At 37.4% G+C, this 25,673-nt stretch overlaps 1 protein-coding gene across 4 annotated transcripts in view; it reads left to right on the forward strand.

Annotated features, from left to right (window-relative positions):
• bur (GMP synthase burgundy) overlaps window positions 1–20,756 on the forward strand; it is a 64,553-nt gene extending 43,797 nt beyond the window's left edge. For all 4 annotated transcript variants that reach the window (XM_083132182.1, XM_083132183.1, XM_083132181.1 and 1 more), the window contains exons 8-14: window positions 2,146–2,297; window positions 4,427–4,642; window positions 6,912–7,091; window positions 12,949–13,074; window positions 15,254–15,484; window positions 16,636–16,824; window positions 19,970–20,756. In XM_083132182.1, the coding sequence (XP_082988308.1) occupies window positions 2,146–2,297; window positions 4,427–4,642; window positions 6,912–7,091; window positions 12,949–13,074; window positions 15,254–15,484; window positions 16,636–16,824; window positions 19,970–20,071 (1,196 nt within the window). In that variant the 3' untranslated portion in view covers window positions 20,072–20,756. The remainder of the gene's footprint in view (window positions 1–2,145; window positions 2,298–4,426; window positions 4,643–6,911; window positions 7,092–12,948; window positions 13,075–15,253; window positions 15,485–16,635; window positions 16,825–19,969) is intronic.
• The last annotated feature ends 4,917 nt before the right edge of the window (window positions 20,757–25,673 follow it).

A 25,673-nucleotide genomic window follows, 5' to 3' on the forward strand; every position in this document is an offset into this window, starting at 1 on the left:
AGTCCTACGACAATGAGACAAAATCTGTGATGTTAAGCACATTATAGGCTACAATTATATTTCTGTGTAATTTTCTAAATATTATTCCTTCATAATAAATTTTAAGGTCAAAATTGTGTATTTTAATCACGCAAAATGACATATTTGGACATTTGTTTTAGGGGGAAGGCAGTTTGTTTGACACTTGAATTTTTTTGTGCAAGTACCTGTGTACCAATAGAGTATGTCAAAATTATTTGAAGCTTGAGACTGGTCACAAACCTGTACTTTTTGTTAAAAAATTCCAAGTTCAGGGTTAAATATCTCTGGTGGGCAGTTGTTTAAAAATCTGATATTTGTACACAATACAGTACTCCATGATAAGTAACTTCAGTAAAAATTTTGAGTTTGAGATTCAATTGGTTTAAGAGATACAAAACTCGTGAAAAATTCAATATTTTGCATTAAATATGGATATGCCTAATTTCATTTCTTATTAATATTTTGTGTTAAAATTCTGCAAACTGTAATTTGGAATGACAATTACAACATTACAATCCTGAAATGGCTCTGCAATAAAGTATATATACGAGGGTGTGCTGAAAAGTAAAGCTTCCTATGTTTTTATCTTCATTGTTACCTTGTAAACACATTTTGGATTTTGAGGAACCATACATTGCACTTATAAGACTTTCCCGCTTCTTAATTGAAGGTTTCAAACTTCTATCGCCAGGGGGTGCTGAACTATAGTGAGGAAAATGTCAGCATGTAGCCATGCAATGTCGGTGAAGCGCCTGAAGTAGCGTGCCGTGATCGAGTTTCTAACCGCAAAAAATGTGCTACAAATTGACATTCACCTGAGACTGAGAGCATTTTATGGTGATGAATGTGTAGACATCAGTACTGTGCGATCTTGAGTTTATCATGCTCTTAAAGAAAACCCCAACTGAAGAAATCTCAGCTATGTGAGAGAATGGAATGAAAGGCCATGAACTGCAACTGATGGAGGTCATCAGAATCCTGTTCAGCTGGGGTTACCTTCATGAGCATGAACAGCCCACGATAACCCCAGCTGAACAGGATTCCGATGAATAATAAATTTTAAGGTCAAAATTGTGTATTTTAATCATGCAAAATGACATATTTGGACATTTGTTTTAGGGTGAAGGCAGTTTGTTTGACACTTGAATTTTTTTGTTCAAGTACCTGTGTACCAATAGTGTCTCTCAAAATTATTTGAAGCTTGAAAGTTTAATCCTTTTATTTTCTGCAGGGTCACAGACATGTACTTTTTGTTTAAAAAAATCCAAGTTCAGGGTTAAATATCTCTGGTGGGCAGTTGTTTAAAAATCTGAATTTTGTACACAATACAGTACTCCATGATAAGTAACTTCAGAAAGATTCGAGATTCAATTGGTTTAAGAGATACAAAACTAGAGAAAAATTCAATATCTTGTATTAAATATGGTATGCCTAATTTCATTTCTTGTTAACATTTTGTGTTAAAATTCTTGCTTCTCCATTGATGGTTTCTAACTTCTATCGCCAGGGGGTGCTGAACTATAGCAAGGAAAATGGCAGCATGTAACCATGCAATGTCGGTGGAGCACCTGAAGTAGCGTGCCGTGTTCGAGTTTCTAACCGCAGAAAATGTGCTACGAATTGACATTAATCTGAGACTGAGGGCATTTTATGGGGAGTATGCGTAGACATCAGTACTGTGCAATCTTGGGCTTTTCATGCTCGTAAAGAAAACTTCAGCTGAAGAATTCTCAGCGTATGTGAGAGAATGGAGTGAAAGGCCACGTACTGCAACTAATGGAGGTCATCGGAATCGTGTTCAGCTTGGAAAACCCAAGAATGCCCGCCATCTTCAAATCGGTGATAGTAAAAATAAAATAACAGTGGTTCTGAACTGTCAACATATGAGGCTCACACCACACAAAAAATAAACTTTTTTAAAAATGGTCAAGCAACCATGTTGTATGACTTCATATGGATTGACCCTCATGTGACTAGGGACCCAACAGAAGCAGACATCAGCACTGGCAGATAAGGACACGAGCTATCAGATTAATTGGTTAAAGTATTGATCAACTTTAAAATATATTTTTCTGATATTTCTGTAATATTTATGTTTATTCATTCCTGTATTTCTTCTTCCAGTTGTGAAAGCATGTCATCAGTTTTACAATGGATCAACCACAATTCCTATAGATAAGAAAGATATAAATTCTAGAACAAGAGTTACAAAAATGTTGTGTATGACGTCAAATCCAGAAGAAAAGCGGAAAATAATAGGAGACGTTTTTGTTAGGGTAAGTATTTTAAATGCTGCGTGTGTGTATGGTTGAATGCAAGATTAAACTTGTATCACATCTGTCTCTTGCAGAGCGTGTGTTACTGCAAGGGTTGTTTGTTAACGATTAACTCTCACATAGAGTAAAATCATTCAATGCTGACAGTTGTATGTTACATTTCTATGTGCCATGTTCATTCACATGTCAACAACAGGCAGCTAATTTGCACAGTTTAAACTGCAGGGTGTCCAAAAGTGTGGACAAGTCAAAACGATTAGAGACTTATGTGGAAGTGGTGGTTACCTGATTGTATGCTACTAGATTTTTTACTCTTTGGTGCAGGGATTCCCAAACTTTTTTGTTTCACAGCACCCTTATTGTTTCAAGATTTTCCCATGGCACCCAAATCAGAATGTAGCAAGCAAGCTAGCCACAGTGCCCCAGGGTGCCGTGGTGCACATGTTGGGAACCACTGCTTTAGTGTAAATGTGCACTAAAGTTACATAATCTTGATTATCTTCAAGGGAGAAATGGGGGGGGGATGGTATCCAGTGGATATCATTGGCCTGGTAAACGTGGAAAAGCCAGGAAAATGAGCTTGGCATAAATTATACTGGGCCGCAAATGGTTCGCGTGAAAGAGTTTTTATCAAATCAACATCATTAAAATCAAATTAACAATACATTTTCCAGTTTTCCAAATATAATGTTACAGTAATCAGTTTTCTAATTAGTATTACAGTAGAGTCTCACTTGTCAGACATAAACTGGTCGACAGAACATCGGATAAGCGAAAATGTCGGATAATAGGGAGTTGTTAAGAAAAAGCCTATTAAACGTCAAACTAATGTTACAGTTTTACACATTACGAATCTAATACAGTAATCATGTTTTACAACAATACAGAAAAAAATTAACTGGAAAAATGAACTTGCAGTTACAGAATTGTCTGAAGTTAGACACAGTACGTATGTACAGTACTTCAAAAGTTCAGTCCTGTGATGATTGAAAGAAATTTTTGATCATAGTCTGCTTTCCTGTCGATTGCCGTTTCTTCGCTGCCAAGTCTCGCCACTTTGCAGCATCATTATGTCAATTCCTGTAACTTCTTCTTGTTGCAGTTTCTAGAGCCGTAACTCCGTCGTTATGCGAAATTCTGCGAGGCTCAACAGTAGGTGCTTGATCTGGATCTTCAATTTCGTTGTCTTCGCAATTGACAAGAGCGACAATTTCATAATCAGTTATTTCATATTGATCATCATACTTCATCTAACTTTTGATTTCTTACAAAGATGCATCCTCACATCCAGGGATACGTTGCACTAAAGGTAGAATGGTTTCTTCAGTTTCATCTGTGCTTTCCGTTAACATACTATCATCTTCGCCTAGCAGCAGCTTCCATGATTTGGCAATTGTTGGAGCCCTTACGTCAGCCCAGGCCCTTGCAACCCAATAAGCAACATCCTTTACATTGATACGTATGTCGGATAAGCGAAGGTCGGATAAACGAGACACTACTGTATTTGTAAATTTTCAGTGTTCAAAATGCAACATGCCATTGAAAGTCACCAAATTAATTTAATGATGTTGGACTGGAGAAACTACAAGATTTCATTAGATCCAGTGGTTGACAACTAATTTAAAACTAATTTTATATTTGTCAACAAGTCTAAGCGTAATCAAACTGACTCTCTATGATTGTCATAATTTATGTTTTAATGGTTGATTTCTAGGGTGCATATTAATTCATGTATCATGTTTAAAATATTAGAAAGGTACATGTGAGTAAAATTGTTTGGATCGGAGTATCGATTTTTTAAAAATAAAATAATTACAGGTAGTTGTCTCAAAGGTTGAGATTCACTGCTGTAGAATATAATAAAAGCTCCTATTGTGTATAAAAATAATTAGTATTTGAAAACACGAATGTCTTGTAATGCCATTAGATGTACATGTCTCTCTATTAAATTTAACTTGTAAGCATCTCTCTTAAGAACTACTGTTTGCGAATTTTAAAAAAAATTCTGATAGTTTTAACTGGTGTAATTGCCATAAGTTAAGTATTTATTTATTGGCAATTTCAGTACTTACATATTTAAATCTGTTTAGCATTCCAACTGCTGACTGAATCCTGCTATTTCTTTCTAGGTTGCCAATGAAGTTATTGCAGAACTGAATCTTAAGCCAGAGGAGGTGTTTTTGGCTCAAGGAACGTTACGACCAGATCTTATTGAATCTGCTTCCCACATTGCAAGTTCAAAAGCAGATACTATAAAAACACATCACAATGATAGCGAGTTGATAAGGCAGTTGAGGAACGAGGGGAGAGTAATTGAACCGCTTAAGGATTTCCATAAAGATGAGGTATAGTGAACCATCATCTTCTCAGTGTGTGACTGACTGAGTGAGAGAGAGAGAGCGCAAAGATTTACTATTTTCTGTAACTGAAAAATAAATTATTATTCTTATGTACCCAGACTTATAAAATAGAAAAAGATACATGTGTAATACATCTTTGATTACTTGGATACAGTAACAGACAAATCTGGGGTGTAATCATCTCGTTAACTTTCAATTGAATCATTACAACCGAGAAGTGTCTATGACTACAACTTGTATTTTAGGTCTTCATCTGGAAAAATAAGATAATTTTGTAAAAACGTTCAAAGGTTGTTTTTTTTGGCAGTATTGGGAACAAAACCCTTCACTTCCGCCCCCTTCCCCCAACTGGTTTCTTTTTGAGGAGTATTTCATATGAACATATTATTTTATTTTATTTCTTGTCATTTATTGTCAGTAATGTTGAATTGTGGCCACTGCCACCATTCTCGTTGGAACTTGTTGTACTGTTGCTTGGCATGCTTCTATTGTTCTATTGAACAGTACAACAAGTTCCAATTAGGATGGTTGAAATTAATAGAAAAAGAAGAAAAGAACAGTTTCGCGCATACAGGGAGTGCTATTTTCTCCGTATTTATCTACTACCGCATCTCTCTTCTCCCAATTATGAATTGTTTAATTAACATGCAAAGATTAAGACAACTCATACATAGTGTTCTGGAAAGTTTTTAAAATTGCCTGAAAAATTAGTTGAATTGAGTATTGTAAAAATTAGCAGGAATTATGCCTTATAATTCTAGTTTTTCCTTAACATTAAATTTGTGCAGTACATTCTTTGTTTACTTGAGTAGACCTGCCTCTTTGTAGTCATAAGATAATGCATGTTATTGGAGGAAAAGAAGGTAGCTTATCGGTTGTCTAGATGGCTACTGATACAATCCTCCTAGAGCATTGTGGCGAGAGAACAACCTCCCTCAGAGAAGAGCCTTGTGGGAGGCTACATCTTGCCATACAGTTAAACAACCCCATCAGTGGCTGAGTGTCGAGAAAATAAAGATTACGCCATTTTGAGTACCCTTAGTGATTCCCATCGATGCCAATAATTTTAAATTGTAAAGCCTGCTTTAGACGAAAGCATTTTCCTTAAGATTTATGCCATGACCAAAATGCTACCGTGTAAAGTGAAAAATCTTATGGCATTTCTCGAGGATAGAATCCACCCTATTTCCGTATCATTTGTCATAGCATAACCAGTGCAGATGTATTGCTGCTAAGTGAGATGTAAACAATGTATCACTTCAAATTTTTCAAGGTCAATAAAATCTTAAAATCTAACCGAGGCAAATAATGTTTCCGATAAATAGCTGTTAGGTACAAATCAATGGTGCTGCTAAATACATACTTTATAGTGCACACAGTAGCATTTACGCTAGCAAAAATACTAAAGGAAATGTTTTTGTCTAACAGTTCAATGTAGTACAGAATATTCATTAATTTTGCTGTGTAAACATACCAATATAACTATAATATTCCTTTAAAATATTCATAGTTTTACATAAGACAATCATTAAATAGCTTAATTCATTTCTCTCACAATATTGTTGCAAAATTAATTGAAATTATTCATAATAATTTTTTGGGATATTCACACTCTGTAAAAGTGCTGCACAACTTTTTTGCAGAATCCATAAGAGTATTGGCTGGCATCAGTAATTAAAGTTCAACTGATAGTTTCTGATACCGATACGTTGATATTGGTATCAGCTCTGCTTAATTCATGTAGTTTATTTTGCTTTTCCCACTTTTGGGTAGTCACAAAATTGAAGATGAATGGTGGTGAGATTTATGAAGGAATCATAGACATATGTGAACAACACAACAAAGAATTAAACTGGTTATTTTGGTGTATTTTACAAAGGGTCGCCCCTTACACCCCAGCTCTAATTCTTGGTGTGCCAGGTGTGCCACAAGGTATAAAGTTAAGGACTGCTACTTTTGCACAGCTGCTCATACTTTCATCAATTGTGTAAAAGCTTGGGGTTTTTAAGGTTAATTAATAACTTATTAGTATTCTTGAAAATTTAATGAAAATTGAAAATGTTAATGTGTTGTAGGTTCAAAGTGCAGTGATGTTTTAGTGCAAACTGACATCATGACATTATACTTCCAATATTTTTCTTATTTTAATTACCTAAACACTTGGAGCTTGTTTTTGATACAGTGGGTCCAGTTAATGGAAATGTGCTAAATTACTACCTGTTTTTCTATGCAAGGTATTTTTTTCTTAAAATAGGTTCGGATACTTGGAAGGGACCTAGGTCTTCCACAGGATCTGGTGATGCGTCATCCCTTCCCAGGGCCCGGCCTCGCAATTCGAATCCTGTGCATGGATGAAGCATACATAGAGCGAGATTTTTCAGAGACTCAAGTTCTAGTGAAGATCATAGCGGAATATTCTCAAATGCTACAAAAGGTATTATTTCTTTGGTACAATATTGACTTTTCAAATGTGCATTATTGGCAAATATATACAGCGGAACCCTGATTTTGCATTTTTCGGGGGACCAAGCTGAAAAAAACTTAAAATGCTGGAAAGTGTAAAATCTAGGAAAATTTTATAACATTTTGCTTTGTTGGAACCATCAAGATTGAATTTATAATGCTGAAAAATTGAATTTATAATGCTGAAAAATGCAAAATCTGGGTACATAAAATTGTGGTTTCACAACATATATATCGGGTGATTGCTTCACTACATGCCCCAAACTTTTGTCTATAAAACTGCCATTTACTTAAAGTTTGTCTTGAAATTTTGTATACATATACAGGAAAACCTCGTTAATACGAAGTTCAAGGGACCAAAAAATGTCAACTTCGTATTAAACGACTTCGAGTTATCCAAACTTTTCAAGATGGCGCCTGTTTTCAGGTGTAAATAAAGTAGAGTATAAATTACCCCCACAAAGGATATTTTGTACTGGTGGTAGCTCAGAAAATAAGCTTTATATGTACTATATAATAATATTGTACGTTTTAAAGAAAGTGTAAAAAATGTTACACAAAATGAGAACACGGAGCTTAACGCGGACACAAAGATTACAAGGTGTCGGTTAACACCATTTATCCTGCCTAGTTATACAACCGGTTATGCACGGGATGCATGTTGTGGCAAAAAGTCTTATAAAAAACGGTATTTTCTTTTAATTGTGCAAAGTTGTTGCTCTTCCACGAAATTATTACAATTTTAGTTCATAAGAAACCCGTTTCCACGGAGACCTACGGAAAAGAAAACAATCTCGTTTATTGCAAGAAGTGAAACTCGGAAGAATCTTGACAGTAGTCACACTGGCGCGAGCAAGAGACGGGAGATAGGGAGATAATCGGACAGAATGAATATTGGATTTTATGTGCGTTCACTATTACATTGTCCGTTACAGGATTAATTGGTAAGAGAAGATTCTCTTGGGAGAGAACACAACCTTTCCCTGGCACAAAACAAAACAAAAAAATCGGGCCTGTAAATTTCGTTCTGATTGGGCTGTAAAAACACATCGTAAAAAAAGTCACGTATTCTTTGCTTCAGTTAACTTCATATTCGCCCCCTCCCCTTTTTCAGGGAGCAGTCCAAACTCTTCCTCAACTTGCATTGTAATCCACTCTGAAAAAGTAAACACACAACTTGCAATGTTTGCACCCAATGTGTATCCTAGGTCACATTAAACAGTGCCGCACTTGATAATCACTCTGGTTTGGATCCCACTTTAAACTGTATATTTAGTCCCGCTTAGCTCATCAGCATAAAATGAACTAAAAACAAGCTTTAGGAAACTTGCGTATTTTCAGATTAATCGACAATTTATTGTAGGTTTCAGGAGTATTCTGGAGGTCAAACACTCGCTCCGCCAAAACTTTTCCTCTCGTATACCTACATTGAGCATTGCGGTTTTTTTTTCTTTTTAACAGCAGCACGCTAATGGTTCTGAAGAAAAGCGGGGATTATATGGCTTTGCGAGATTCAAAACAATGAAGCTTATTCCTTCGCACTGGATGAGTCATTGCAGTTATCAGCAAGCCAGAGCTTTCCAGACCCTAGACTAAACACTGGCGCCAGCTGCAGCGTAAACCCAATGAGACCGGCTGGAAGTTAGAGCAGCAGGTGGCAGAAGGGAAATCGTCGGCATTTTAAAGATAATGAAGTTGTCGAAGACCGAACTTTTATTAGCAGTGTAAAAAAATCACATTACCATGCACACCAGTGGCGGATAATGAGCTGTAGAAGAAGGAAGGGGGTCACTTTTCTTTTACTTATCATGCGGTTTTTGTTCGTTTTAAAGAAGGTTTTCAGAACTGTTTGCTTTTTTTTTTAGACTCCAAAGGAGCCCGTGCGCGCACACGAGCAAGAAGATCGTGGCCGAAACAATTAGCAACGGACCCCCCCCCCCCCCCCCCCCCGTTTGCTGATAGATAAAGGGAAGAAGTCACTCAGACAACAAAACACTGTTTTGGCAAATTTTATGACCGGCACAGTTGGGGAACGTATGAAGCGGGAAACTGGAGTTGCAACATACGTAAGATCGACGTCAACTTTTGCGGGTTGACGATCTTTAGTTGGCCTTTGCGGCTTTGATTATCTGTAACAGTTTCCCTTTTTTTTTTTTTTTAGGAAGTTCTACAGGGCACAAAGAACACGCTTTTAATGAAAGTGGTTACCGGAAGTTGTCGGCTACCAGGCCAAAAGTTGCTCGCTCACGGGAAATTGCTGTATCTCGAGCTCAGAGCTAGACAGATGGGTGAGACTTCCAGGCGCCACGCGTCTTGTATTTTGGAACATTCGTGCGATATTATCTCGCATTTCTCATCTGGCACTGGTGAATATTTCCAAGGTGGCGCATTCAGCGGGGAAAGAGCTTGACCTCCCATGCACATTGACAAAGAATGTTAATGTCCAGCGGGCATTTCGGGCTGCTTCCCTCGAGTTGTCAGCAGCTCTTAGGACAAGGAAACATGTCAAGGTCAAGTTAAAATAACGTCCGAGCTCTCTCCACATTACGATCTTCTCTTGTGGACTTACGCAGGTGTCTACTTCGAATTAAGCGTAACCAGTTTTGGGGAAGGGTCTTGCAAACAACTTCGTATTAAAAATTATCCGTATTTCGATTTATCCGTACTGAAATACATTATAAATCCTATCTTATCGGCTGGGGAATGGGAAGAACTTCGGATTAAAGGGTACTTCGTATTAACCAATATCGTATTAACGAGGTTTTCCTGTACCTTGAACAATGTAAAACAGGATCTAACTCCTCACAATAGATTTGGACTCTTCCAGTTACCTTCATTTGTTTTGTTCCTCGACAATGCATCTCGGTAGTGTTGGCTCGAACGTATAGGGATTACAATGTACACAATCGAAGAGCCTCATTCGTTAATACTGGCAAACTTGTTCATTTAAAGCATGTTAAATTTCGTGTGAGACGTGTACTTTCAAAGTGTAAAAAGGTAAAGGTAAAGTGCACCCCTGTGCTTAGCACCACACCATGAAGGCGTATAGGGGAGGTGGGGGTAACGCCCCACACTTCCTTGATCCAGTGATCAGCATCACGCCCCTGACCGCCAAATCAATCAATCAATCCAATAAGTGGCACAAAAGCAGTGAGTGATATAATCTAAATCAATCATCATTTGAAGAAGGTGTCAAAACTTTTTTGTATGTGTGGTCAACCTATACGCTGGTGGCGTGAACGTCACTTCCGGCACTGTCACTATATAGCAACGGCAAATTCCCTACTTCACTCCATATGGCTATCATTGGTAATGGGTTGCGGGGGAGATATTTCACCACCAATATCAGCAGCAGTTAAGAAACTAAATGATAGTGTGTATAATACATCAATGTAAAGATGAGATTCAGGAGATTACATAGAAAAAATACAGGTTGCTTGCAGGTGAGAAGTTAAAGAAGAAATTAAGAAACAAAAGCAGGTATTTTCCAAGAAAGTGACCAGCAAACAATTGACCGGAATTTATGATTTCTTCGGTTTAGCTACCATAGGTTTGCTGGCATGTAAAGGAACGTGAAGACACATGGTTCTTTGAATTGTTGATTTTTGAAAGCCTAGTAGCCTAGTGGAAAGACAGGAAACATGTCTAATATTTGCAATCATACGCGAAACAATAAGACATATCTGGACAAAAGCCGGAATGCCAATCACATATTAATAGAACGACAACTATTGCTACTACTAATAATAACAATAACAAATGCATATTAAGATAACAATGGTATTATTAAAGTCTGTCTTCCTGTCTCTCATGTCAGCCATTTCAGGAAATTAAGTTCGCAATTATGTCTTAAAGGGATAGCACTTACCAAATTTTTCTAAATTTCCGGAAATACTGAATAATCGAAACTCGTCAATAAGCAAATTCTAACCGGATATATTTACTTCCATATATAGATTATCAAGAATTGACATAACATAATTGTTTCTAAGTGTTTTTATTTATTACAGTACATTGGTGGGGGGAGGGGGTGGACTATCCAACGAAAGATTAAACATGTCATAAACCTGCCACCTTGAAATGCCTGGCGCCAGGAGTCTACAGATTGCCCACCGACATATAGCACAAGAATTTTTTTTTCCTCTTCATCTATTGTTTACAATAGGAATGAACCTAACAGAGGATTGGCTTCTGTACAGTGTATTAAATAAATAAGATAGATGTTCAATGTCGCAGTAGGAACTGATTTGCCGGAACTGTTCCGATGAATTCCAGCTCATTTTAAGCCCTGAGTGTTAGTATTACAGTTATGATGTTGTTATGCAATGACTATTATAAACTCATAGATATGAACTAATTTTATTCCACAATATTATTATTATATCCTTGGGAAGATTCTTCTACTCGATCCACAAGATGAGTGAATCTAGCACAACTGTTTTTCATAATTTGTTTTCACATTTCCTATAGTTGGTGTACTGAAATTGAAATGCATAGCTATTCTAGTTTGTTACTAAATGTTACACACGAAAGTTAGGCGAAATTTTAGGCCTAAAGTTTGTTGTGTGACCTCTCACATAAAACTCTAATTTTTGAAATTTTGTAACTGTGAAATCATTTATTCCTTGAATTAAATGGTAGAATGTGAAAACATAACCTTGTTACTGTATTTTACACTATTTTTTCAACATAACAGTTTTTAATTTCGTTATTCAGATCTTTATTATTTTTATTAACAATAACTTTTCTGTTGTTTTTTTTGTAACTTGAAATGAAGTACGTCAATTTCCATGGGTGTCCAAGGACCGGTTCGACTCTCCTTCCCAACGCTAATATCATTTTCTTTCAAGTCCAGAAATTTCCCTGTACTTAAACTTCATCTTTTGGAATAAAAATGAAGCAAAGAATAATAGGCCTTAATGAAAGTTACCAGTACTGCTGATATTTTTGTTTTGAGGATTTCAATTATTTTCTGTAATCTCATGAAAAGTAAATTACAGTAGTTACATGAACGTGTCCACTTGTTGGTCAATTCTGATCGACCTGAAGACGTTTTTAACTTGGCAGACCATTATTAATTACAACAAATTGTTTTCATTCAATTTCTTGCATAAAGAACCTGATAAGTTGGAATAAGAACGACGTAATAATTACGAATAGAGGAAACTGCACATATTGTGTTCAACTTTTGTCCTTGTGATAACTTCGTAACAAAGGAATACAGACCACATTGGTTAAATAATATTAAATCTGATTCACGTTAACATCTCTTCAGTCATACACAAAGTTATTATTAAGAAAACTGCTTTAGACATTTCGAAAAATTGCTAGTTGCAACATGTGCAATATCTCATCTGAGTAGCACTTTGTTTCGGCATGTAGTGGCTTAGCAACCACCCTAGCAACCTGTTGTATAAACCCAACCTGGTCGCACCCATGCGCGGGGCAAGCTAGACACCACCACCAGCGTATTGAGAAATTCACACCATTGACCATATTACATTTTACTTTCACTGTAGATATTACCTTAAAATTTGTAAGTTTCATAAATTTATAAAAGACTAAGAGAATCAGTAACACAACAAACTTAGCAGGATGGAAGACCACAGGTTATACCATGTGGTGCACTGCTATATCAGATTGGTAAATTATCAATATTGGCAAAAAAAAATTGGATTCGATCTGTATGCTGGGTTTAACACAAATATGCAAGTTTAGCTGTTACGGAAGCAGAATAAAAACAAATCATACTTTTTCACTCTTTTTGTGTGTATCCCTGTAGTGTTTTGTGTGTGTGGGTCTGAGTGGAAGCCTGCTTTCTCTTCCAGAAACATGCTTTGCTAAACAGAGTGGAGAGTGCAACATCTGATGATGAGCGCCTGCAGTTGGAGAAGGTGTCGAGCAAACAGCACTTGGCTGCGACGCTGTTACCGATTCGAAGTGTTGGAGTGCAAGTAAGTTGAAGTTATGTATGTCTTCATGACTGGAATTTTTTTAAATTCCAGTAACTATGCTTAAAATATGCATGAATTCGGAAAATTTTACTGTGCTAAGATTTCATTCAAATTAAATACTGAAACATCACCAAAATATGCCATGTCAAAAAAATGCACTTATGGCCTGGAATGTAGATAAACATGTCTTAAAATGCCATAGAAATATGCCCTAACAACAATGTATGTTTCTAATTAATAAAGGGTGTATTCTCATGTAGCAATGTGTGTATTGACACTAGCATTTTTTTATTATAATTATTTTGTGCCTGTACTTAAAATTATTCTAAACTTGGGTATGTTACTACAATGGAATATAAAAAGTTTATGTAATTACAAAATACAGTCTTTACACATACTGTTGGTACAATACGAGGGTCACTATTTATATTTTGAGCGTTGGCAACACTGATTGAAGTTGGGCGCGATTTGACGTTTGCACGGAATCGTCTGGCATTATTGACCATAACGTACTTCAAATGTTTTGTCAATAGCTTCATTTGTGTTGTTTATGTTGCCTTGGAGATTGCGCGACAACAATAAAATGGAATTAACTCGTGAACATTTTCGTGCAATGATTTTTTACGATTTTCGACGTGGATTATCAAGACAAGAGTGCATCGATCAACTTACTTCCACATTTGGCGATGAAGCCCCATCCTTTGCCACTGTGAAACGCTGGTATAACGAATTTAATCGTGGCCGCCATTCGCTCACCGACGAGATTCGCGAAGGTCGTCCAAAATCAGTTGTTGTTCAAGAAAACATTGATGCTGTGCAAAACCTAATACTGCAAGATCGTCATGTGACATACTGTGAGATTGAGGCAACCATAGGCATTAGTTCCACCAGCATATATAAAATATTACATGATCATTTAGCTGTGAGAAAGGTATGTTCTCGTTGTATTCCACACAATTTGACAAAAACTCAAAAAGACGCTCGCGTCAATTGGTGCAAACAAATGCTCAATAAATACAATTGTGGTGCTTCAAAAGACGTATATAAGATTGTAACAGGTGACGAATCATGGATATGTGCATATGAGCCGGAACGTAAACAGCAGTCGACTGTATGGGTGTTTCAAGATGAACCCAATCCAACAAAAGTTGTTCGCGCTCGAAGCACATCGAAACAAATGGTTGCTTGTTTTTTCTGGAAAACTGGTCATGTGGCAACTGTGCCTTTAGAGGTACGTAGAACGGTCAACTCTGAATGGTACACAACAATTTGTTTGCCAGAGGTCTTCGGTCAAATACAGAAAACAAACAAACGCCGTTGGATCATTCTTCATCAAGACAATGCCAGCTGTCACACATCTCATCTAACAACCAACCTTATGAACAGTCAAAAAATCGAATTGTGGGTCATCCGCTGTACAGTCCTGATTTGGCACCCAACGACTTCTTCTTGTTCCCGAATGTCAAGAATAAATTACGTGGACAACGATTTTTGTCAGCGGAAGATGCCGTTGATGTGTTCCATATTATGGAGGTGTCTCAAGAAGATTGGAAAAACTGCTTTGACAAATGGTTCGAACAAATGCAAAACTGTATTGACCATAAAGGAGAATACTTCGAAAAACAATAAAGCAGTTTTCAATGCCAAATTCCTGTTTTTTTCATTGTTAGGCTCAAAATATAAATAGTGACCCTCGTGTCAATGGAAACTTGAAATTGTGCATGCCTTCCAGGATAATTATAAACTCAAAATGAGATAATGTATTGGCTGATATTGGTAAATATTGGGGTAAGTCAGTAAGTAGGTCACAAAAGTTTATTAAAAAATTACTAAGCGACTTACTGATTTGGAAACCATTTTATTTTTCAACATAATCTCATACCTTCTCTTTATCAGCCCCCCAAAACATGTTACATAAGTGTTTATTGTGTGCTGTCTCAGCTACAGTCGCACCTCATGTTCAACATCTTCATCATCCATGAAACGTTTGCGGCCAAGGTGAGAATTACTGTGGCATATTTACAGACTCCCCCTCGTATAATCGAACTGGTACATCCGTATCGGTACTAGCTCAGTCCTAAATTTTATTAATATGTTTTCATGCAGCTGGGCCTATGCTACTGAAATGACAGAAACAAGATGTTGAGTAAAATATTAATATTTTGTTGTTGTTTTGCAGGGAGATTGCCGATCGTACAGCTATGTTGTTGGGATTTCTTCAGAGAGAGAACCAGACTGGGCTGACTTGGTGTTCATAGCAAGACTCATTCCTAGAGTGTGTCACAATGTAAACAGAGTGTGTTATATTTTTGGAGATTTCATTCGAGATTCTATCACAGATATAACACCAACATTCCTGACATCAAATGTTCTTAGTACACTAAGACAAGCTGATTATTCAGTGAACCAGGTAAATAATACAGTAAATAAAGGTGAAACAATTTTGATAGTGTTCAACAAGTCTTATGGCAATAAGATGGCACGAACACGATTTGGACATTATAAATCCGTTATATGACAGGTTTGTCAGCTCACATCATCGAAGAGAAGCATTTGATTAAGAAGAGAAGGGTTTTAAAAAGATTGACGGGAAACATAGAGTTGAATGTCTGGGAAGCTTCTTTCATTGCAGAACAACACTGGAATAAATTAAATAATGAAAATGGTAACATAGATCCAGTTTGGAGTTTTCTTTTTCACAAATGGAGTAAGCCACCATCTTTAAAATTTAATATAACAGAAAACATCAAGAGACTTTGTGAAAACATTGATGACTTTGAATTACCTGATGATATTTGGAATTCATAGTTTTAAATAAAAAATAATGTGACCAAATTTTTTTATCTGAAATAAAAATAAAACAGACTGCTTCTTTTCACAGTTAGGTTGTTATAACTGTATTTTTAGTCAAAATAAAAATAAATGTCTGATGAAGGGAGCGTGTGTTCTCCTAAAACATCACAACGAAAACTGTTTTCTTATGCTTGTAATAACCGTAAACTACAAGAAAATAAAGATAACTAGTTTAGGTTTTTGTTTTAGGTTTTTGTACAATAAATTTCATCTTTTTTCTTTGATCTCTGTATTGATGAATAGCATAGACAGATGTCGGACACACCTGGTACTGCCCTCTGACATGACCAATGTTGTAGTACACCTCGTAATTAAAAAAAAACAACATTTTTTTATGAATATGCCATAATCAATCCCATAAATAGTCTGAAATGCATAGCATGAATATGGAATATATGTCTGAAACATTTGAAATACACAAGTTATTGTAAAATATGTGCTAAAGCTGATTTATGTAAAAATATGGACAGTAAAAATAGCATTTTTGAACTTACGTACCATAATTCACATTGATTTTTAACTTCATATGAAGATATGTATTTTACATATAAATCAGTCTCCTGGTAATAACTCACCAAGAAGACATGATCTGCAATATTTAAATAAGTTAGATGGAAAGTACTTCACTGTCACAAAATATTTACTCTTCATATTTATGTATAAAATTGAAAGTTGTTGAAAATAAGTGTCATTTTATGTATTTTTCAGGTACTTTCACAATCTGGATTCATGAACAAAATCAGCCAGATGCCAGTGATACTGATTCCGATCCACTTTGACAGAGACCCTGCATCGAGGATCCCTTCTTGCCAGCGATCGGTTGTGCTGAGACCTTTCTGCACTCATGATTTCATGACTGGGGTACCGGGGGTGCCTGGTCAGGAGCTGCCAATGGATGTAAGTATGCCTGCACCTGCGGGAGTGTCTCTCTTGTGTTGTACATGCTGGCAACACTGTCAAAACAAGATGTTGGTACGTTGGTGACCAACCTTAGGGTTGCTTAAGGAGATTTCATACTGAAGCAACAAGCAACATTTGTTGTATGTTGCTTAAAAAAAATCAATTGAGCATTCAACATTCCTACTGATCCTGGAACCTTTTTTCCAGATCAACTTAAATACAGTCCAGAAACCTTTTTTCCAGATCAATTTAAAAGTCCAGGAGCCTTTTTTTTTTTTTTCTGATCAATTTAAATTTGATCCAGGAACCTTTTTTTTTTTTTCAGATCATTTTAAATAGGGTCCAAGTTCCGTATTGAAATGAAACAATATGCAACTTGGACCGAATTTAAATTGTTCGGAACAAGAAAAAAAAGGTTCTCGGGGTTGCTCCGCGTGTGGAACACAGGGAAATGGCAGGGAATATTGCAGATCATCTGGAATTTACGTGCATTTTGGAGTCTGCAAGAGAAAAAGTTGCAAAATCAACAAGCAATTCACTTCCACTTCTGGATTCTGTTTCTGCGATTCCACTCCCAAAAAAGATTCAGTTTAGAAACGTTTTTCTTTCATTCTTATGATTCTCAGTCTTGTACAAAATTATGGTTCCTTTGAATTTCTGTAATAAATTTTCACTTTCATAATATCAAAGTAAAACTTACAGTCCAGATATCTGATTGATAAGTAAAGTACATTGGCAATATGATCATAATTATCGGAAAGGTTGGTGAAGATGAGGTTATCGTCTATTATTTCATAGATCTTAGTCTTGTTGACATTTCCTATAAATTCCTATATGCAACAAATATTTATCCAGATGCTGTGTACTTATAAATGTAAGCAAAATATCAAGCATTTTGAACGACATTATAAATCCACCAGTAAATGAAAAATTGTGTATGATTTATGAACTTTTTCTTTTTTTATATTGTGGATATGTTATGGTGAAATAATGTACCTCTTGTTACCTTAGCCTGAAGCCTAGATGCACGTAGTTGTAGCACCCAATACATTTGATGCCAATTGTAATTATACATTTTATTCTTCGAATTTACACGTGTTCTTGTGTGTGTAGAATGAAATTTGCTAAAAAAAAAAAAAGCTGTGAAAGTGAATATTCATAATAATTAACGGATTATATATACAAGGTGCATTTAAAAAGAAAGGGCCGATATTTTTATAAGAACCGACTGGCAACGGTGATCGGATCTCGCCTCCACAGTAACATCCCTTGGTCCATTGGCTATCCAGCAACCATACTTTCGCTAGTCAGCCGTTCGTTATCGTGTGTGTTGAACCATGTTAAAATGACTGCACGCATACACAATCCTGCCAGGTGCGAGGTCCGTTCTGTGATTCGATTTCTTCACGGCAAAGGACAAAATGCTGCTCAAATTCATCGAGAATTGTGTGAAGTGTGACAGTATAATGAGTGAAGGAAAGGTGCGGCAATGGTGTCGTGCATCCAAAGAAGGCCGTACAAATATCCACGATGAAGACAGGAGTGGAAGACTGAGCATTCAGACTGACATTTTGGTGCAGTTTGTGAATCAAAAACTGCAAGAAAATCGTCGCTTCACCATTAGCTCTCTAGCCATCGAATTTCCAGAAGTTTCGCCATTCACATTGTTCCACATTGTATCAGACCGATTAGGATATTGAAAATTGTGTGCCATATGGTTCCCCAAAATGTTGACAGACGTTCACAAAACAAAATGAGACACATTGGCACGTGCCTTTTTCGATCGCTAGGACTGAGAGAGTGATGATTTTTTTTTATCCACATTGTTACAGGTGACGAAACGTGGATTTCTTACGTCAGTGTCGAGTCCAAACAACAATCGATGCAGTGGCATCATTCAAATTCACCGAAGGCGAGAAAGTTCAAGCAAGCTCCAGCTGCACGAAAAATGATGGCAACTGTGTTCTGGGACCAACAGGGCATGCTTTTGGTGGATTCCCTGGAACCGGGGAAAACAATCACATCGCAATCATACTGTGAAACACTTTCCAAACTCAGACGTGCCATACAAAACCGACGACATGGAATTTTGTGTTCAGGAATTGTGCTTCTCCATGACAACGCTACACACTGCTACCCTCGCTGTTCAGACGATTCAGAAGTTCGGATGGGAACTTTTTGATCACCCCCCCTGTATAGTCCGGACCTTGCACCAAGTGACTTTCACCTTCCTGCACCTAAAAAAGTTCTAAAATCTTAAAGTACGAGAGGAAAATTTTATAACTTTTTGCTTTTTTGGGACCATGAAGATCGAATGTAAAATGAGGGAACATAAAATCGAGGTTCTGCTGTACTCTTTGAATGTTAATAACAAGAACACTAATATTAGCGAGTACGAACATTTTTTTGGTGTCGCATACCTTAAAGTTATAGATGTTCACTGGCAGGAATACATTGTCTGCAACTCTTAAACAGATCAACAAGACAGCCGATATGTTCTCCATGGGAAGGAAAGCACAAGTCATCCAGTGTTCGTGGCTTTGTGGGGTACATATCATTCTTCGCAGTTCCCCAGAGGTAGAAATCTAACAGTGTTAAATCAGGTCGTCTGCGTGGATATTCGACACTTCTTACAATCCTTGAAAGAAAAATTTCTTACCTACACCATTTTGTGTACACTAATGCCTAACACCCTGTGGGCTATGATGGAACAAAATTGACAGAATGCTTACACGTGCTCACACGGAATGAATGTAGCTTCAAATGCAAATGGTCCATCTTTAAGAGGTTCTCTTGTTATTAACGTTCAAAGAGTGTAAACATTATTTTGGGACTCTGTGTCTACCTGGTGACATACCTGTGCCAGTAACCTCAAAAGCATGACAAAACAAGTCTTAAAGAAATTTCCTACCGACTTAGCTTTAGGTTAAGAAGTGAGTGGTTCTTGCATTATAATTGGTTACTTTTGGATACTTTTAGCCTGGACACCCTGTATTAATCTGGATAATATCCCCCCCCCCCTTTCCCAAAAAACTTAGAATTATCCGTGTATTTTGCCTTGCTGTTCATGGTAAAGTTTGTGTTGTGTTTCTTTTTTAACTGTTTTACCGAAATGTACTAATAGCATTTCTTCTGCTTACAGGTCGTTAACCGAATGGTTTCAGAGATACGCACTGTTCCGGGCGTTTCCCGAGTTCTGTATGATCTCACCTCTAAGCCTCCGGGAACCACAGAGTGGGAGTGATGTCTTCATAGTATGTGTTCAGTGAATGAATGTTTTTAAATATTTTTTTTGTTTGTTTGTTTCTTCACCACAGACACCATTGCATTGGACCTTTCACCTAGTGCGGTGGTGTTCGACGTGTGAATTCTGTTGACAAAAAAAGGGCAGATGAATGCACTTCCTTTTTAGAAGAATCAGTGTCTTCACAACAACATGTATTGCGAGATCTGATCCAAAACTTGATTAAATCTGCTCTTAAGATGAAATTTTGCGGAGTAGATGAGGCGTAAATGTGACCCATGAGCTGTGAATGTACTGCATTGTTATATATATACATATATATATATATATATATATATTTTGTGGACTGGACTACTTGATCTTTTTTTTTTTGTCATAACTCATTTCGGGGCAGAACACAACTTCTATAATTTGGAGCCATTGTAATATATGAAAATTAAACAGACACTCGGTAGTCATTGTTATACAAATTTGAGATGTTTTACATTGATTCTTAAAGGTGAACGTGACTAGATGCCTACCGCGGGCTCTCTCAGGTTTGTACAGCACGAACACACTATGCAGTTCTACTTGGTGAGAGGAACTCGGGTTGTAAGCATAATATTTACTGTGAATAATTAATTGTCTCGACAACCTAAGGCATTATTATAATAAAAATTGCTATAAAGTCTTACTTTTTTTCGCACAGGTTTTTTTATTATTCCTTCACCACCATAAGGTTAATTTCTAGTGATAATGATGTAGACATGTATGTCCAGTTGACTGGTTGCAGAAAACTGCTCTTGTGTGTTCTCTGTCAATGATATAGACAAACTGTTGGCCCTAGCAAAAAGTAAGACGTGTCTACCAGTCTTTAAAACCAAGAAAAGTCTGGATATATCAATGTTTTTGAAGTAGCTCATTAAAAGTAGATACTCAACCCCCAAATATGAGACCATTTCAGTTTTAGATACTGAATAGTGGGTGCAGCAATGGGCAATTTTAACCTTAGTAGCCTGACAGTTGAAATTTCGACCACCACATGTAAACCCCTCAACGCCGGGTGGTTGATATTTCAACCAGCAGCACGTGGCAGCAATTAACGTGCAATTTCTCAAGAATTACACACTATATTTCAATTCTGTCTTTTTTATCTTTTGTATACATACGAAGGTGTGACATACTCAAATTACAAAACAATACAGGAAATCCTAGTTAATACGAAGTTCAAGGGACCAAAAAATGTCGACTTCGAGTTATCCAAACTTTTCAAGATGGCGCCTGTTTTTCAGGTGTAAATAAAGTAGAGTATAAATTACCCCACACAACGGATGTTTTATACTTGGTGATAGCACAGAAAATAAGCTTTATATGCACTATATAATAATATTGTACGTTTTAAAGAAAGTGTAAAAAATGTTACACAAAATGAGAACACTGAGCTTACGCGGACACAAAGATTCCAAGGAGAGGGTAGCACCATTTATCCTGCCTGGTTATGCACGGGATGCATGTTGTGGCAAAAAGTCTTTTAAAAAATTGTATTTTCTTTCAATTGTGCAAAGTTGTTGCTCTTCCACGAAATTTTTACAATTTTACTTCATAAGAAACCCGTTTGCATGGAGACCTACGGAAAGAAAACAATCTCGTTTATTGCAAGAAGTGAAACTCAGAAGAATCTTGACAGTAGTCACACTGGCACGAGCAAGAGACGGGAGATAATCGGACAGAATGAATATTGGATTTTATGTGCGTTCACTAGAACATTGTCCGTTACAGGATTAACTGGTAAGAGAAGATTCTCTTGGGAGAGAACACAACCTTTCCCTGGCACAAAAGAAGAAAAAAAAAAGTGGGGCTGTAAATTTCGTTCTGGTTCGGCTGTCTAAAACAACACATAAAAAAAAAGTCACGTTTTCTTTGCTTAAGTTGCCTTCATATTCGCCCCCCTCCCCCTTTGCAGGGATCAGTCCAAACTCTTCCTCAACTTGCATTGTAATCCACCCTAAAAAAGGAAACACGCAACTTGCGATCTATTTGCTCTTAATGTGTATCGTAGGACACATTAAACAGCGCCACACTCCATAATCACGCTGGTTTGTATCCCACTTTTAAACTGTATAGTATATTTAGTCCCGCTTAGCTCATCAGCATGGAATTTCGTTATCGTCAAATCAAAACAGCTTTGCGAGATTCAAAACAAGGATGCTTTTTCCTTCCTGCTGAATGAGTCATTCCTGTTATCGGCAAGCAACAACTTTCCAGATGCTAGACTAAACACTGGCGCCAGGTGCAGTGTAAACACAATGAGACTGGCTGGAAGTTAGAGCAGCAGGTGGCAGAAGGGAAATCATCCTCATTTCAAAGATAAAGCAATTGTCGAAGACGGAACTTTTATCAGCAGTGCGAAAAAGGAAAATGATCCTTGCATTACGTTTTACCATGCAACAGACAATAATACAGGCAATATTTCCTATCCCGACAGCTGCATTCAAACAAGAAAGAGGGACCTGAATTCTCCAATTATCGCATTGCCATGCACACCAGTGTAGTGGCGGATAATGAGCTGTTGTAGGAGAAGGGAGGGAGTCACTTTTCTTTTTCTTATCCTGCGGTTTTTGTTCGTTTTGAAGAAGGTATTCAGAACTGATTGCTTTACTTTAGACGCCAAAGGAAAGGAGCCTGTGTGTGCACACGAGCAAGAAAATTGTGGCCGAAACAATTAGCAAGAGACCCCCCCCCATTTGCTGATAGGAAAAAGGGAGAAGTCACTCAGCCAACAGAACACTTCTTTGGCAAATTTTATGACCGGCACAGTTGGGAAACTTATGAAGTCGCAAACGGGAGTTGCAACATACGTAAGATCACAGTCAAATACTGGAGCAAGTACCAGGATAAACTTACCAATAATAATAATAATGTTCATGAAATAATGTTATAACATTATTATTATTGATTTGCTTTATTTTACTTCGCTTCTTGTGTCACTTTTGGCTAATTTGCAAAGATGGGGATGAGTGATGGCATGATGAATGGATACTCGCAAACATCCATGCTCAGGCCAGGATTCGAACCCAGGACAAACATTATTATTACTATTAGTAGTGGTAGTATCAAAGACATTATTATCCTCGCAAATTTCGCAAAAAACGGTAGAAGTTGGTGCTAAAGCATTTGTGTTCTAACAAACTATTAGTGGCCGCGGTGGCTCAGTCGGTAACGCGTCTGACTACCATGCTAAAGGTCCCGGGTTCGATCCCCGGCCGGTTCAAATCTGGGAACTTTTCTAACGATGGAAGCGGCCCCGGCGCCCACCCAGCGTCGAATAACATGTGTACCTGGGGGAAACCCTGGGGGGTAAAGGCGGTCAGGGGCGTGATGCTGATCACATCACTCCCACTCATGACCGGATCAAGAAAGTGTGGGGCGTTACCCCCTATACGCCTTCATGGCATGGTGCTATGCACAGGGGAGCACTTTACCTTTATACCTTTTTTTTACAAACTATTTGAATTATTTTTTTAACATGTTCAACTTCACATTAATAATTAAAACAAGCGCACAAACTATTTTTGAAAGACAGAAAATGTTTGATAAATGCATTTCAAATTCTTTTTTACATTAACGTAACTTCCATGCACGATACATGTTTCACATATATGCAATGTGGAGTGAATTGGACACTAAATTGTGTACGTATTCAAAGTTTCCTTAATAAATATTATATACAGCATATATTATTTAAATATATTACACAACCAATTCATCCATATCTCAATAAACCAACAGCAAAAATTATATAAATTGTGTCTCAAATGTGCATGCTCCCTTTCCTCCAAACAATTGTTCATGCATTTAAAACAAAATAAATTAACTGTCGTATTTCTCTGTCTAGTGATTCACAATGCATTACAGCAAAGAGAAACAGATTGTGAGCGAAGCGAGCAAGAAAATTTTTGGATCCAATTTGTTTGCAGGCTGAAATCAATATTAGTTTAATAGAGCGCAAGTAATTTCATGGAACGCCATGGCGTTATATCATTTACAACTTTTGTGCCTCCCCGATGGTGTAGTGGTAAAATCGTTACCTTGTGATTAAGGGGTCCCGAGTTCAATACCCGGTGGGGGACATAGTGGTTCAGAACCCACTCCAAGCTATAGGCCCAGTCTCAATTAGCCTTTCTGTGCATAAACTTTTTTTCATTTAGATCGTTCGGCACCCAGGACTGTCTCCCGCCATCCTCTAGCTACGGTTCTGAACTTGATAAGACTAAGAAAAGCAGGAATTGCAAGCGAAGTGAGCAAGAATATTTTGCGAAAAGTATTTTTATTTGCATAAAATTTGAAGTTCTGGGCAGTAATTGCCCCCCCCCTCCTTTGCAGGTACACTTGCCTGTCAATGCTTGACCCCCCTCCCCTGTGGTTGCACCACTGGTTTCTGTTGAGACACTTATCATATTGGCGAACAAGGTTAAAATACCCATGTCAAACACATCTGCCGCCTGTGCATTCAGCCATACAGTAACACTGTTTTTGAGCTCCTGGTCATTGTTAAAGCGCTCTGCCCCTAGCCACTTCTTCATTTGTGGAAAGAGGTGATAATCGCTAGGGGCCAAATCTGAACTGTAAGGAGGGTGATCAAACAGTTCCCACTGAAGACATCGGAGAAGATCCTTGGTTCGAGCAGCAGTATGCGGGCGAGCGTTCATGAACGGGGACAATGCCAGAACTCAACATGCCACGTCCCCTGTTTTGAATTGCTAATCACAATTTCTTTAAGGTTTCACAATACACTTGGTTGTTAATTGTTGGAACTCCACCAACAGTATCCCTTTTCTGTCCCAAAACACAGTTGCTCAAGAACAGTGTTACTGCATGGCTGAATGCACAGGTGGCAGATGTCTTTGACATTGGTATTGTAAACCTTGTTTGCCGATATAAGTGTCTCAACAGAAATGGTGCTTATGTAGAAATATAGCTTAGAGTTGTGTCTTTCAGTTGTATATAATAAAAACTCTCACAATGTCCTGGTGTTTCTTTTATACCCAAACGGAAGTTACTTTCCGAATGACCCTCGTATATGGAAATACAATCCTCTGTTGCTGCCCTCTGTAATAGTTGCTCTAATCCTAGATGTTGGAGACATGAAATTAGGCAACCAGATGAATATCAGAAGTTTGCTGTGATTAGCCAAAAGTGGCAGAAAATAGATGAAAAATAAAAACATAGGTGTGCCTGCTGGAAACGAAGATCGTTTGAAGGTTATCAAGAATGCATTGTCTTGTTTGCCATTTTTGCATGAATTTGTTGTATGTGAGAAAGAGAGAGATATATTCATACATACTGGTACAAAAATACCATCACGTGTAAAAACCAGCCATTCATATTCTTTGTGCACCTTACATTTCCTGTGTGTGTGACACAAGCACACATCAGCAGTCATAATTACAGGAGCTTTCAGACCCAAGCAACACATGTCACTTGGAAATGAACCCTCAGTAATAATAAAGAAACTTTTCCAAACTGAAGTGACATGCCATGCTACACGTGTTGCCTCAGTCTGTTGGTAGTGCATGCAGGGTGAATCCTTGCTTATAGACTGAAGGGGCTCATGTCGCTTTTA

Source organism: Lepisma saccharinum, chromosome 12, assembly GCF_977018435.1.
Source record: "Lepisma saccharinum chromosome 12, izLepSacc3.1, whole genome shotgun sequence".
In the NCBI taxonomy this organism is placed as follows: Eukaryota; Metazoa; Arthropoda; class Insecta; order Zygentoma; family Lepismatidae; genus Lepisma; species Lepisma saccharinum.